The sequence below is a fragment of the Pipistrellus hanaki genome (assembly GCF_964339955.1).
Source record: "Pipistrellus hanaki genome assembly, chromosome: 2".
NCBI classification, from domain to species: domain Eukaryota; kingdom Metazoa; phylum Chordata; class Mammalia; order Chiroptera; family Vespertilionidae; genus Pipistrellus; species Pipistrellus hanaki.
In genome coordinates this window covers 168,511,941-168,527,353 of record NC_140504.1, presented here as the reverse complement: position 1 = coordinate 168,527,353, position 15,413 = coordinate 168,511,941, and the positions used below count along the sequence as shown (strand labels likewise).

At 49.6% G+C, this 15,413-nt stretch overlaps 2 protein-coding genes and 1 long non-coding RNA gene across 6 annotated transcripts in view; 2 read left to right on the top strand and 1 right to left on the bottom strand.

Moving 5' to 3' along the window:
• The window catches only part of ORC1 (origin recognition complex subunit 1), a 29,760-nt gene extending 21,586 nt beyond the window's left edge, over positions 1–8,174 (top strand). For both annotated transcript variants that reach the window (XM_084872887.1, XM_084872888.1), the window contains exons 11-18: positions 232–333; positions 712–883; positions 1,465–1,572; positions 1,846–1,995; positions 2,970–3,089; positions 4,965–5,131; positions 5,484–5,571; positions 7,450–8,174. In XM_084872887.1, the coding sequence (XP_084729013.1) occupies positions 232–333; positions 712–883; positions 1,465–1,572; positions 1,846–1,995; positions 2,970–3,089; positions 4,965–5,131; positions 5,484–5,571; positions 7,450–7,644 (1,102 nt within the window). In that variant the 3' untranslated portion in view covers positions 7,645–8,174. The remainder of the gene's footprint in view (positions 1–231; positions 334–711; positions 884–1,464; positions 1,573–1,845; positions 1,996–2,969; positions 3,090–4,964; positions 5,132–5,483; positions 5,572–7,449) is intronic.
• LOC311616954 lies at positions 1,947–11,712 on the bottom strand. The gene is made up of 4 exons (XR_014794019.1): positions 11,598–11,712; positions 3,006–3,183; positions 2,602–2,811; positions 1,947–2,055 (listed from the first exon to the last, which is right to left on the bottom strand). It is a non-coding gene; the product is annotated as an uncharacterized lncRNA (long non-coding RNA).
• A 45-nt stretch (positions 11,713–11,757) lies between these two features.
• Positions 11,758–15,413, top strand: part of CC2D1B (coiled-coil and C2 domain containing 1B) — a 502,063-nt gene continuing 498,407 nt past the window's right edge. For all 3 annotated transcript variants that reach the window (XR_014794015.1, XR_014794016.1, XM_084872889.1), the window contains exons 1-3: positions 11,758–11,894; positions 13,422–13,508; positions 14,593–14,737. Coding sequence is in view for 1 of the 3 variants with exons in the window: in XM_084872889.1 (XP_084729015.1) it covers positions 13,443–13,508; positions 14,593–14,737 (211 nt within the window). In the remaining 2 variants the exon portion in view is untranslated. The remainder of the gene's footprint in view (positions 11,895–13,421; positions 13,509–14,592; positions 14,738–15,413) is intronic.

Genomic DNA, 15,413 nt, shown 5'->3' with positions numbered 1-15,413 from the left:
TTCAGCAGTGCGATTTGGGAAAGCTTCCCAGGTGACCGGTACCAAAGGGTTAGCACCACGGAGTTGGTGATTTTCGGGGTGAAAGGGATTATACAACTACATGAAGCGATTTGAGAATGAAGACATTTCCTTGAGTTTGTGAGTAAGATTTTATATAGAAACTATAGATAAGTCTTTCCATTATTGAGTGGATGGTGAAATACTTCTAAAATCTTCCTTTCCCTTACTTAGTCTGCATGTGTCTGCTGTACCCGACTCTCTCCCCTGTCGGGAAAAGGAATTCCAAGACATCTACAACTTTGTGGAAAGCAAACTCCTTGATCGCACCGGAGGGTGAGTCACGCTGAGCCAGGTGGGATGGTCGGGAAGAAGGCGCCGGCTGATACACCCCTCCGGTGTCAGAGGTCAACCAGATGGTCTTTCCCCAGTGTCAGGACAACAGGCGAAAGCCTAACGCTCCTAAAGTAGCTTTTTGTTGTCAAAATTATCCTGTAGGAATGGGAATTCTGTTTTTCAAAGAAAGGTGACACTGGCATTGCTTGTGGAATGAATGGTTGTATGGAAACAGGCCTCAGCCTCCAAGGATGCTCCTCCCTGCCCCCACCCCCACATTTCAGGGCTCTCGGTCCTTCCTTCCACACACGTTTGCTCACTCCTGCCTGGTGAGGCAGCTGGCACACACCTCACCCTCGCGCCTTCCCTTCCTGCCAGGTGCATGTACATCTCCGGGGTACCCGGGACCGGGAAGACTGCCACTGTCCACGAGGTGATGCACTGCCTGCAGCAGGCGGCCCACACCAATGACGTCCCTCCCTTCCAGTACATCGAAGTCAACGGCATGAAGCTGACAGAGCCCCACCAAGTCTACGTGCAAATCTTGCAGGTAAGCAAAGCGGGTTTGGGCTTTTTGGAAAATGCAGTTTCTTGGCACAGGAAAAGAAAAAAGGTTTACTTAATTTTGTGCATATTACATATTTTCAACATGCCAGGCATTGCCCTTTGAGTAGAGAGAGCAAGAGCAAAGGCAGAATGCCTGCCCACAGGGACCTTAAAGTCTAGGAGCTCGTTATGAGCTGTTGGAAACCGGTATTTACTATCATGGTGAGAACCGTGTGTGCACAGGAGGCAGTGTGGCAGACTAGAAAGGGGTTAGAGGCAGGTGCGAGTTTGCACCTCACTCTTGGTTCATTGGCTGTTCTCTTGTAACAGATAACAGTCCAGTTATAGAGTCAGGAAGCAATGATTATGGAGGGGCTTCTGGGACTCCTCTGTGGTTCGTTTGCATTTCAGTCACACAGACGTTCTTTAGCTTCTGTTTTGGTGCCTTCTGTGTGTAGAGTAGAAGGCAGAGTATAGGATCCTGAAACCCTCAGGCTAAATAGCTTCCTCTGTTTGCAGATTGAACTTTAAGCCCAAGGGAGTGTGTCCTTAGCGTTTACCATACCTTTTCCCCCCCCAATGCAGAAGTTGACTGGCCAAAAGGCAACAGCCAGCCATGCAGCCGAGCTGCTGGCCAAGCGATTTCGCACCCCCGGGTCCTCCCAGGAGACCACCGTGCTGCTTGTGGATGAGGTGAGGAGGGGCCCACGGGAGGCCTGGGAAAGAAGCCACGTGGCTGTGACAGATGTTTTGGGAGCAAGTACTGGGCAGGAGGGAAGTTTGGCTCCTTCCTTCGTCTGAGCCTGTTGTCTCGTGGCAAGTGGCACGAGTCCCCTGACCTCCTCGCTGCTCTGCCGGTGTGGCCTGAGGAGCGCAGGCAGCTGAAACAGCGGTGACAGGTCCTCACTCTGGGCCCTGGCGCGGTCTCGGTGGCTGGCCCTGCATCTCTCCCCGTTTCCCTGGCAGCTTGACCTTCTGTGGACTCAGAAACAAGACGTAATGTACAACCTCTTTGACTGGCCCACTCACAAGGAGGCCCGGCTGGTGGTCCTGGCCATCGCCAACACCATGGACCTGCCGGAGCGCATCATGATGAACCGGGTGGCAAGCCGACTGGTAGGTCCTGGGGCCGTTCTCTGGTTGTTCCTACAGACCCGGAAGCTGTGCTGAGGAGTCCTGCAAAAACGAATGCACAGGACACTGCAATAAATGGGAAAAGTACGAAATGTGGTTTCTAAAACTCTTCCATTTTTTGTGTGTTTTTTAAAAATATATTTTATTGATTTTTTACAGAGAGGAAGGGAGAGATAGAGAGTTAGAAACGTTGATGAGAGAGAATCGGCTAAAACTCTTCTCGTCTTAAGTTGGAATTAAACTGTCACCATTGCATGATTTGCTGCAAACATATCTTTATTATATATATATATTTTATTGATTTTTTAGAGAGGAAGAGAGAGGGATAGAGAGTTAGAAACATCGATGAGAGAGAATCATCCATCAGCTGCCTCTTGCACACCCCCTACTGGGGATGTGCCCGCAACCAAGGTACATGCCCTTGACCGGAACTGAACCTGGGACCTTTCAGTCCGCAGGCTGACGCTCTACCCACTGAGCAAAACCGGTTTTGGCTGCAAACATATCTTGATGCTCTGCTGCCTGTGCACTGTTACGCTGCAGAGCCCTGGAGGTTTAATTAGTGTTAAAATGTCTTTAAACACTTACTTTTGCCAGGCAGTGTGAGGTGGCTAGAGCGTAGCAGTGAGCAAGGTGGATGCAGGGTGTGCCCTTGGGAACCCTGGTTCAGCCTGAACCACAGGCGCTTAGAAGCAGCATGGCGCGTGAGCCCGGAGCGGAGCCTGTGCACATCACAGAGCTGAGGGTCCTCCGTCCACTCCTCAGAGCGCCTCTACTTCCGTCTACTTCTCCGTGGTTCTGGCAGAATAAAAGGGTATTTTAAACTAAATGGAAGGTAGTTGAGAGCTACTGCCCTACAAGATGCCACCGTGCGTTTGGGGGCTGGTGGGTAGCTTTCCGCCAGGGCTGTCAGAGAGGGCGGTCAGTGAGCTTGTTTCTGTCACCTTGGCTCCCAGGGTTTCACCAGGATGTCCTTCCAGCCCTACACCTACAGGCAGCTGCAGCAGATCCTCATGTCCCGCCTCAAGCACCTGAAGGCCTTCGAGGACGATGCCATCCAGCTTGTTGCCAGGAAGGTGAGTCACCCTCGGGAGCTCCTCGCTGTACCTAACAGAACAGGCGCAGCTCTTTGCTGAGCTTCTGCTGGTGTGAGGTCCTGTGCTGGGTGCTCTGGGAATGATGAGAAATTTAGGAAATCTTGTAAAAACAAATACAAAAGTTAGAAACGAAGTTTTGAAAAATTTCTGAAATCTTATTGTATAACTGATAGTGGGCTATGACTATGGTGGGCTTAATCAATTAAAACGAAAATTAATTGATTCAGGAAGCAAACAACTCTGGTTGTCCACTTAGGTATGAAGAGGGCTGAATAGTTAAATAGACAAACCTGCTTTGAATTCCGACTCTAACACTTAGTAGGCATGTGGAAGGTTGTAGGAAAGTTACTTCAAAACTTCCTGAGCCTCAGTTTACTTCTCTGAAAAATGGTAATAATACTAGCTACCTCATAAGGTCATTGTGAGGATGAAATTCAACCGTGCCTATAAGGTGCCTGTAAGATGGGAGTCGCTCAAGGAAATAGACACAGCCAGCTAGAGGGGAGTTTAATAGAGGGACTGGGGGGATGGAGGGACGGGGCGGGGAGCCACAACCGGGAAGCTCAGGATTCAGCCTCCGCTGTCCCTGGGATTGGATTTTATGCACAAAAACCTCAAGGGATGGAGACTGGGCATGGAGTTCGTTGTCCTTCAGACGGATCTGTGCTGGCCGTGGAGGCTGTGGGCTGTAAGTGGCCGTTGTTAGCGTCGGCCTGCTGTCCCGCCCTCCGCGCGGCTGCCCCTGTGAAGCCGGATAGGATGACCCGTGGCTGTTCCACAAGATGAGGCTGGGACCATGTTCTCGTTCAGGACTTTCTAGTCCACTCGAGTCAAATGCCTCTGCTGGCCTGTCAGTGCCTAGCAAGGTGCACAGCCCATGGTGGGTATACAATCTGGACTGCATTCAAGCATGTCAAACTCACGGCTCTCGGGCCGCGGGCCTCATTTATGTCCTCCAGGCTCACTGGGAGAATGTCGAACGAGATTCCACTAGGACGTCTCTGAGGCAGAGGCAGTTAGGGGCGATCAGGCAGGCAGGCAGGCAGAGGCAGTTAGGGGCGATCAGGCAGGCAGGCAGGCAGGCAGAGGCAGTTAGGGGCGATCAGGCAGGCAGGCAGATGAACAAGGAGCCAGTGATCCTGGATTGCAAGGGTGTAGGATGGGCTGAAGGACTGCCCCCTCCCCTGCACGAATTTTGTGGAGCAAGCCTCTAGTATTAAATAAAACTATGGATTTCTGCCTTTCCTACGTTGGAGTTATTTGTAAAACCAAGACAAAGGTTTGGACTCAGGGAAGAGTCCCAGGCACAGTCTAAGTTACATGCTGATGATGACATTTTGGCCAGTGAAGGACTGCATGTAAATAGTGGACCTCTGGAGCTGAAAAATCACGATAGCCTTGTGACGTCATAGCGTAACACATCGTAATGTCTAGTATAACACATGGCTCAGGTGTTTGTGCTGATACTGCTGTAAACAAACCTGCGCTGTGAGTTGTATGAATGCACCGCCCATACAGTTGTGTACAGTACACAATACTTGATAATGATAATAAAACACTGTGACTGTACTACTCATCTTTATTTTAGGTGTATTCTTTCTGTAGGTTTGTGTAAGTGCACGCGGGTGTTTGCACAGCAGTGAAACCGCCTCATGAGGCGTTTCTCAGAGCGGATCCCCATTGTCACAGGCACGAGCCTGTGATCATTTATCTGGGCTTCCTCCGGGTTCCCAGCGAGGACGTAGCTTCAGGCTTACGTCCCTTCTCAGCAGCGCCTTCCTTCTTTTAGCTGAACTCAGAGTCTGTCGGTTGATAGGCAAGGGGACCTCAGGGAATAAAATGATCCCTCTTTAGGTGGCAGCCCTCTCCGGAGACGCGCGGCGCTGCCTGGACGTCTGCAGGCGTGCCACCGAGATCTGTGAATCCAGCCGGGAGCCCGGCTCCCCGGGCCCGGTCACCGTGGCCCACTTGCTGAAGGCGGTGGATGAGATGTTCTCATCGGCGTACATCACTGCCATCAAGTAAGATGCTTCTGCCTCCTGACCTTGAACCCTCTATGAAAGGCCGCCTGGCGAGGACCATGGTCTCGTTTTCCTGCATTTTACTGAAGACGCTGTCCTTTTCCTTAAGGGGCGTAGTTGGGATCTGGTACCTTTCCAGACGTAGTTTCCGTGGTTCCTTACTTGCAAAGTGGCATTTATTGTATCGTTTTAAGACTCGGGGAGGGTAGGGGGACCCCTTACCAAATAATATCGGAGGAAGGAGTCAGTCCCCAGTTTTTTCCAGTCTCTGAAAATGCAGAAAAGCTTTATTCAGTTTTCCCCTCGGTGTTTGTGCAGCCAACTGAGAATTCACGTCTTCATTTTCTTTAAGAAATTCCTCTGTTATGGAGCAGAACTTCCTGAGAGCCATCCTTGCAGAATTCCATCGATCGGGGCTGGAGGAAGCCACATTTCAACAGGTGGGCAATCTCCTTTTTAGAAATCCACTTATAATAGATTTTGGTCTGAAACCGTTAAGATATGTGGGAATTTTGATCACCGTGTAGTACTTTGTCTCTATTTTGTGGTAATCTGGTAATGCTAAGGAACATCAAACCGGCTCCTATTTTATTGAGTTGCAGGAGGAGACCTTTAGCAACTGGTTTCTACATATTAGATTGAAGGTTTACCATGTGCCAGATACTGTTCTAGGATGGGAGGTTCAAAGATGAACAATCAAAAGTCACTGCCCAAAGAGCCATGTTTAAAATCATAGTCTTGGAGCATCATTTCAATTATATCCATAAAAGGAAGCCTGAGGCCTCATGCCTTAGTGGTTTATTTAAAACCAGTGTCCACAGGCAACGGCTCCCTTAGAAGGTGAACTGTCAAAGGTGTTTGTGTGTGTGTACCTGGGAGTATGTACCTGTGTGTACAAGCATGTTTTAGACGCACAGAAAAACTTTTACCTTCTGACTACTTCTTCCTATACTTCGTTACATTCTTTTTTTAAACATTTAGTTGCTGGTCATATTTTGCCCATTATTCTCTCCTAGAGCCTGAAACAGCTCTTCTGCAGAGTGCCTTTCATTTTTAGTATGTAAACATTTCCTGAACATCTACAATATGCCATTAACTGCTGTGAACCAGGAACCCAAATCTGAATTGGTTAATACCCTGCTTCTGACAAGCTCCCGGTATTGGTGGGGGGTAGGAGGTGGGGGTGAGGAATGGACTTACAGTTAGAAGATTGCCAGAAACTACTACCGACTTGCCTGACCCACTTGGGGCTTTGGGGTTGGAATCCATGTTTCCAGCTACCCGCTTGCCTCTTTATTAAATATTAGAAGCCGGGTGCACGAAATTCGTGCATGGGGGGGTCCCTCAACCCCACCTGCACCCTCTCCAATCGGAGTCCTCATGGGATGTCCTACTGATGGCTTAGGCCCACTCCCTGTGGTTCTCTGCTCTCTGCGGACCTGCCTGCTTGGCACCACCACAGGCCTTGGTGTCTGCTCTCTGTGGGGGCCCTGCAAGGGACTGCCTGCACCTCGCCATGGCAGCGTGGCGGGTGTTCCTGCCCTGCCCCTGGCTGTTCTGCGCCTGCGCAGGAAGGCCTGGAGTGGCTGGGGTCATTCCAGGACTCTGGTTGCTCTGGGCCTACGCACAGGCCTACAGGCTCAAAGCAGCCTGGCTCCTGAGGATGCCTGTCCCCAGGACACAGGCTGCGTGGTGCCAGCGCGCGCACAAGTGGCCACTCACACCTGCATATGCATATTAAACCACCATCTTTGTTAGCTTCTTTTGCATACTCCTGATTGGCTGGTAGGTGTCACAGAGGCACGGTCAATTTGCATGTTTCTCTTTTATTAGTGTAGATTGTCTCTGTGCTTTTCCAAGGGTCATGCCTTGGTACCTGTACACTGTGTCTGCCTAGGAAAATACCTTCTAGCAAAACTTGACTTGAATTATGACAATCTCCATTATGGAATTCTCAGCCCCGGAATACCGGGACTGTGTAACAATTTCAGTACTAGACACTTTATATCCATTACTCCAGAGATATTATAATACATTTAATAGATAAAACTGGAGCTCAGAAAGCGAGATGACTTGCCCAGGGCGTCATATTTAGGTATTTGCTAGAACCAGACCTGCGATCTGATTCTGAAGGTGGTACTGCATTCTGCCCTTCGTTTGTGCCCCCATTGCGACAGCCTTTGATGCCTTCGGGGCACTAACTATCCTGGTCAAGAAGTATCTGGTTTCCCTAAAAGAAGAAATAAATGATCGGATGCAGACCCAGGACCCTCCTCTCGTAACCTTCCTGGCAGCTGACCTCGGGTTTGCCTCTGTAGGTGTACAGGCAGCACGTGGAGCTGTGCCGGATGGAGGGGCTGCCCTACCCCACCATGTCGGAGGCCATGGCCGTGTGCTCCCACCTGGGCGCCTGCCGCCTGCTGCTCGTGGAGCCCAGCAGGCACGACCTGCTCCTCCGCGTGCGGCTCAACATCAGCCAGGGCGACGTGCTGTTCGCCCTGAAGGAGGAGTGAGAGCTTCCGCGGAAGGACTGCGAGCGGATTGAAGAACCGGGTCTTATTTTTCTGAGCACATGGACCTTTTGTGGCAAAATATAATGAAGGAAATGACTACCATGTAGTTTGGAATTTTCTTTTAAATAATTTGCTTTTTCCAGAGTGTTTGGGAAATTTATAGTCATTACAAACCTCAGATTATAAAACCAAATAAAACCTCCTCTGACTTTTATTTCTGTTAGTAGCCCCAGCATTTATTTAATGGTAACATGCCGTGTGTGTCAACATCTGCACGCAATTACTTGAATTGGTATAAAATAGTCTGGGGGAAAATATGTAAGAAATTGCTTATATTGGGTGCCCCTGGGAAAGAAATGGATGGCTATGATCAGGAGTTAGAGACTTTCACTGTATTTCTTGTATCTTTTAACTTTTGAGCAATGTGAATGAAGCAAACTTAGTTTACAAAAAAGAAATGCCGGAAGTAATATCAGTAATAAAGAATCCCTGGCAATGAATAGCTAGAAAATGTACATTTTAAAAAGGTACCATATATCATAAAAACAAATCTTTAAATGAAAAAGTCTTAGATGGCACAACAAATATAAGGTATCTAGGAATAAAGCTAATAAAGAGATGTAATTACTCTCTAAATAGAAATCAATTCCAATCAAAATCTTGGCAGGGTTTTTTTAATATAACTTTACAAGTTCTAATATTTGTTTGGAAACCAGCAGTGGGACAAACTGATATCTAAAGCTTCCTCATGGGAAACACACATCACCATGTAATAATAGTTATGCCAGAAATGTTTTACCTAAATCTACTGAGAAAATTTTCAGCTAAATCAAAATTGAGAAAATACAAAGCAACTTTTTCTTTTAAAAAATGTCAATATCACAAAAGACAAAAAGTGGAGAAATTATTCTAAACTAAAGGAAAATAGAGAAATGAGAGCTAACTGTACTATGAGTCTTGATTTGGGTTATATATTTAAGAGATGCAAATAATTACATATATTGTGGACTACAGTAGTAGTTAATAAGTATGAGGTAAAGGTTAAATTTTGTGAGTGGTAAATAGTATAGGAAAATCTATTAGAATCATGATGAAATATCAAACTAATTATCATAGTTTAACTTTTTAACTTTAATTTTCAGAAAAAGCACACATGTGTATATACATATAATACACATAAGTCAGATTTATAAATCACACATGAGGGTCAGTCAGAATATTTTAAAGAATTACACAATTCATAAATTTTAAAAAAAAGAAAAATGTGTAAATAAGTCACTCACAGACTAAGAAACAGGAATGATCAACAAAATGGACACATAGTAAGAGGCCTGCAAGTCAAAACCTTTTCACATCTATTAGAAGACCTTTCGTGGTGATATGGAACAACTGGGATCCAAATGCCTACTGATGGGAGTGTAAACGGGAACAAATACTTTGCAGATAATTTGCCACTTAGTCTGGGAGATGTGGAAATCATATGAGGCAGCAATGCCACTCCTAGGCATACACCTTAGGAAAGCACGTGTACCTGGGAGCTGTATACAAGAATGTTCATAGTACTATAATGGCAAGCCATTGGAAGAGGAAATTATTCTCATACTGTGAAATGCCGTACAGAAATGACAAGTAATTAGATAAATTGCAAGTGTCAGATGTGGATGAAGCTTACAAATAGAGTTGAGCAAAGAAGTGGAAGAATAAATGCAGTGATATCAATGCTATAATGTTAAAGCTTGCAAAAAGATATGGATTATTTAAGGACATATACAGACATAGTAGAAACAGAAACGCTCAAGAATAAGTCAGGAGTAGGTAGCTCTTTAGGAAAGTCTTGCACCATGATAGGTGTATAGGTGGTTTCAACTGTATTATTGTGCTGTTTTTTTCTTAAACTTGTGATTGGTACTCGTTAATTCACACCAGGAATAGGAACTATTTTTATTGAATGCCTGCTATGTACAATGCATTGCTTTAGACACTGGGGGTAATTTAAAGAACAGTGGAGCTGAAACCGATTTGGCTCAGTGGATAGAGCGTCGGCCTGCAGACTAAAAAGTCCCATGCTTTGTACCTTGGTTGCGGGCATATCCCCAGTAGGGGGTGTGCAAGAGGCAGCTGATCGATGACTCTCTCTCATCGTTGTTTCTAACTCTCTATCTCCCTTCCTCTCTACAAAATCAATAAAATATATTTAAAAAAAAAAAAAAAAAGTCCCATGCTTGATTCCGGTCAAGGGCATGTACCTTGGTTTCGGGCACATTTCCAGTAGGGGATGTGCAGGACGCAGCTTATCGATGCTTCTCTCTCATCAATGTTTCTAACTCTCCCTTCCTCTCTGTAAAAAATCAATAAAATATATATATATTTTAAAAATAACAGTGGAGCTTGCATTATAGCAAATGTGAAATACTATATACCTTTGATGATCTATTAAATATCTACCTAATAAAAGAGTAACATGCTAATTGACTGTACCTTTGAGAAACCCACCAGACAATCAGGAGTATGCAAATTAACCCAACAAAGGTGATGGATTAATTTGCATATGCAGGTGCCAAGCGGCCAGGGGCAGGCAGAATGTGTTGTCGCCCCAGCTGCTGTGGGCCTCTGGGCAGTATGGGAGGGCAGAAAGGAGTCTCCGGCCAGAGCAAAGGCGGTGCCATCAGGGGAAGGAAGGTCCATTCTTGCATCAGCTTGTGCTTGAGCGCGCGCAAGCGTTCTCTCTCTCTCTCTCTCTCTCTCTCTCTCTCTCTCTATATATATATATATATATATATATATATATATATATATATATATATATTATATATATGCCTAAGCAACTGTTCAACCATTTGGTAGCTATGACATGCACTGACCAACAGGGGGCAGATGCTCAATGCACAGGCATAGGAATATGGAACAGAATGATGAATCTCAGGGGGTAGCATGGGAAGAGAGTAACCAAAGATCTTATATGCATACTAGAAGCCTGGTGCACCAATTTGTGCACCAGTGGGGTCCCTCTGGCCTTTGGGGGATTAGGCTGAAACTGGCAATCCGACATCCCCCGAGGGGTCCCAGATTGTGAGAAGGCACAGGCCAGGCCAAGGGACCCCACGGGTAAATGAATCCGTGGCCTCTAGTTTTATTATATTTAATGACAGAAAAATTGGAATAAAACCAGTTTTACATTGCTAAGGTCAGTCTCTTTGGGCAACCAACCAACCAAAAGCAATGGGAGATGGATGGAAAAGCTCTCTGTCCAAGGAAAATACAAGATTCTTCCAATCACTAACTACAAAACGTAACTTAAAAGCTGAGATATGCAGGAGTGAGTTGCAAAGATTGTTTTAGATGGAAGAAGCTCTTTAATGCCTCTTACCACCCCCCATTTCATTGCCCTGTAAAGTAGGGGGAGTAAGAACTCGGCTAAACTTCACGAAGAGGTGCAGTGAACACCCACTGCTGGTCACATCTTAAATTTTTAACCCACTTTCTGATTGGAAAGGTAGTTAGTAAATGTTTAAAAATATGGCCCGGCTGGCGTGGCTCAGTGGTTGAGCATCAACCTACCAACCAGGAGGTCACGGTTGGATTCCCAGTCAGGGCACATGCCAGGGTTATGGGCTCCATCCCCAGTGTGGGGTGTGCAGGAGGCAGCCTCTCCCACTGCCTTCCTCTCTGAAATCAATAAAAATACTTAAATATATATATCATATATATCATATATATCTACATATATACCTATATATCTATATATATGTCCCATTTTGCTGGAGAAGCTCAAAGGACACCAAGAAGGTGACAAGCAGAGAAGCCCGCCCCTTTGGTGGGGTCCGTGCCAGCCCCGGACTCACGCGAGAGGGCTGAGCAAGGACGCGCGGTGAGCGTGGCCGGGAGCCTCCCCGGAGCCCCGAAGGCAGCTTGGCGGGGGAGTGTGATTGAGCGAGGGCAGGTGTCACACCTACCGCACGTGTGCAAGCCGGCTGGCTCCCCGGACCCGCCCTTCGGCCCACACAACCAGCCGGGCGTTGCCTGCGCGCTCAGAACGCCACCCTCAGAGACACCTGTCGGGGCGCCACGCCCGCTCCGCCTCGCGCATGCGTCTTGCGTGTCGCCGGGGCGTGAGGTCACGTGTCCCGGCGCGAGCGTCTCCGCGGGGGAACTTCCGGTCACGGCTGCCGCGGCCGCCGCCCGGGGGCCACGGGAGTCCCGGGCGGTGCGGGGCGAGGGCAGGCCCCGGGCGGGTCCGGATTCGCCGCGAGGTATGCCGCGTACCTGCCCCCGGGCGGGACGGGGGACGCGGAAGACGGCCTCGGCTGGGGCGCGGCGGGGCGGCGTCCTGCTGCGAGGGGTGGGGAGGTCCCCCTGCGCCGCCTGAACTGCGCTCCCCGCCGCCGCCCTCCTCTTCCCGAGCTCCGGCTGGGGCCCCGCACCGCCGCCCCCTCCCGGGCCGGACCTGCAGGCCGGGCGCGCCGGGCGGACCGCATCTGAGTCTCCCTGAGCGCGCTCTACCCTCAGTGCCGGCCCGTCAGCCCCGCCGCCGAAATCCGACTCCCGGAGTCACCCTGAGGCCCCCACCCGCCCCGGGCGCCCACAGCCGGCTCACCCCGGAGCTCGGCGTTTCACCGCCGCTCCGGCTCCGGCCTCTGCTCCCCACCCGCGCCCCGCGGCGCGCCCCTCCGGCCGGCACCGTTGTGGGACCCGATGGTTAGCAGCCTCCGCTCCCGCTGTCTCCTGCCCCGCTGCCGCCCGCCCCGCTGCAGCGGCGGCGGCTCAGGGTCCCCGCCTGAGCCCAGCGGCCCTCGCCCTCGGGAGAATGCCTGGGCTCCTTTAAGGCTGAGAGGCGTTTTCTGTCGTCCCGTGCTCACACGTGCAGCTTCGCTTGTTCCCTGTTTATGCTCCACAGTTTATGCCCCAGTAACCCCAGGCCCTGAGGTTCCTGGTGGAGGCCAGACTGGCTCTCACTCAGAATGGGCCAGTCGTTCCCTCTGTTTGGAGTCTATTTTCCAGCTTCTACATGACTCAGCGCAGGCTTCGTCCTCAAGAAACCTTCTCCCTCTGCACCGGGTCCGGGGTCCGGGGTCCGGGCCCGGTCCGCACCTGGCAGCCCCGGCCCCTGGAGCAGCCCCCGGTGGTGATGGCCGATCCATGAGGCTCTCACCACGTAAATGTTCTGTGAGGCGTGAGGACCTGTCAGATTCTTTTCTGCTCTCCCAGTGCCCAGCACAGGGTCTCTTGACACATATTGGTCCTATGAATGGTTGTGAGATCTCAATCAGAATGCTGAGTCAGTTCTCTAGACTAGAGCAGAACTGCCCAGTAGAAATTTTCGTGATAAAAAGTGTTCAGTATTTGTGCTGGCCAATAACTGAGAAACTGGATTTTTAACTTAATTGATTTCAATGTAAGGAGCCATGGCTCCCGTAGTTGACAGCACAGCTTTAGAGCCTTTCTGAATCCCACCCAGCCTTATACACACCCACCCCTTGCCTGGAGTTACTTCGCTGAATCTGTCTTCCTGGCTGCTCCCCACTCAACCTTGGGTTTAATCCAAATTTGTCCGAGAGTTTCACGCTCCCTGTAAGCCCCTTCGCAAGTGGTCCTCACCCCTTCTCTCTCCTGTTGTTTGCTGCAGTGCCATGCTTTCCGTGTTAGTATTTCACTCTTTGATCGTAAGCATTGCCTTTTCCCTTGTGAGCTGAGTTGACTGACCACACCTCACTAAGGCAGCGCTTTGGGGAAGGGGCTTCTAGGCTGCTCCGGTCTGAGTCTCTTCCCTTCCCCACCAGACAGGTATCTAGGCTGCCAAGATGCCAGGGCCAAGACCTCGGAAGGGCCCTCAGGCCAGTGGTCAGGGTGCGGCAGTTGCCAAGCAGGTATGTGTGTGGCCTTCAGCCCTGAGCCAGGGCGGGGGTTCCTCTGCAGCCTGGCGAACAGGGCCATCTGTGTGGTGTCACCATTAGGCAGAGACTGGAGCAGGGCCTCCCGGGATTGACAGAGCCCTGGGGACACTCTGGCCTCTGCCATACACAGGCCTGAACCCGCCTGTGTTTCAGCCCAGGCATCCTCCTGCCATGGCCACCTGCTTACGAGTGATCTGGAGGATTCAGGAGCCACCAGTTTATGGGGTACTGATGGGGCCTCAGCACTCATGGGTTCATTTAGGCCCTGAATTTAGGGTCACAGCTCTTCTTACCGGCTCCAGATGCCAGGGCTTGAGGGCTAATCCACTGGGAGAGCTTTGCAGCCTTGTGGGTCTGTTCCCTAATCTCTGTTCTGGGCTCAAGTCCTGGGACTTCTTAAAGGAGGCAGGTAAGGGAGGTGGTAGGATAAAGGGCATAGATTCAAGGCATGTGACCTCATTTTAACTTCTAGCTCTGCCACTGAACAAGGTCGGCTCAGTATCATCTGAATGTGATAAAGGGCCTACCTTTATTTAGGATAGTCAGACTCATACAGACAAAGTAGAATGTGGTTATTGGGCTGGGGAAGGGGAAATGGTGAATTATTGTTTAATGGGCGCACAGTTTGAGTTTCGCAAGATGAAAGTGTGGATGGATACTGGTGATAGTAGCACAGGAGTTAGATGTACTTAATGCCACTGAGCTGTACACTTAAAAACGGTTATGATCATAGTTTTCAGATTATGTGTTTTATAATTTAAAAAAAAAAATAGAACCTATTCCTTAGGATTGAGAGAATTAACTAAGGTAAGCACATAGAGTACTAGGTAAATACAGTGCTGTTATTGTTGTAATAACAATGGCCTGTGCTCCTGCTGTCTTTATGGTCACCGGAGGGAGAACATTCTGAGGGGTAACACTGTAGGCCCGGTTACCCTTTCTGCACATTGGGCCTCACTCAGGGAAGGAGCCACTGATCTCCAGGAGCCTGGCTGTGGGGCTGGGCTGCATCCTTGGCCCCATTGTGTGGTTCCTAAGAAATGCTTTCTGCCCTCAGCTGGGGCTCTTTGTGGAGTTCAGCCCCGAGGACATGCTGCTGGGGGCGGAGGAGACTGAAGATGATGGGGACCTGGAGGCGGAGCTGCTGGCCCTCACTGGGGAGGCGGGGACCGCGGGCAGGAAGCCAGCCCCCAGAGGGAAGGGTACGTTGTCGGTGCTGGGCTGGGCTTGGTGCTGGGACCAGATGGGCTCACGCAGGTGGAGGAGAGGGCCCTCTCACAGCTGAGGATGCGCCACATCCCCTGGTCCTCCTGATACCGTGTCCCTCCTCCTCTCACCGAGGGCTCACCTTGCCCGGCTCACCCCTGTGTGTGGGGAGCGCACTCCCCTGGACTGCCCCTCTTCGTGTGGACAGTCAGCTGGGTGCTGCTCTGGCTGACTCAGTCTCTGCCCTTAGCCCAGCCAGGGGCTCAGCACAGACTGGATTGGGCACTAATACGTGCAGAGAAGTTGTATCCGATGAACAAGTGGGATCTTCCTGCCTAGCCTGGAAGAGGACAGAGACCTGAAGTCTGGGCGGGTCAGAGGATCTAATCTTCCTCTTCTCACAGGCCCCAGGCCCTGTCTCCTGAGCGAGGACAACGGGAGGACCGTGGCCCTCCATCTGTTCTCATCCAAACCTTTGGGGTTAGATGAGCCTGGTTTGAGCCATGGCTCTACTGCTTAATAAGATTGCAATTAATAGCAAAATTAATATTGGTAGTTCTCAGTTTACTTTTATAGGAGATAATGTGGCCTATTTTGCAGAATTATTGTGAAGCTCAAATGGGTGTTAACAGATTTTACATGTGTGAAAGGTGTAGTTAGGAGAAAAGGATG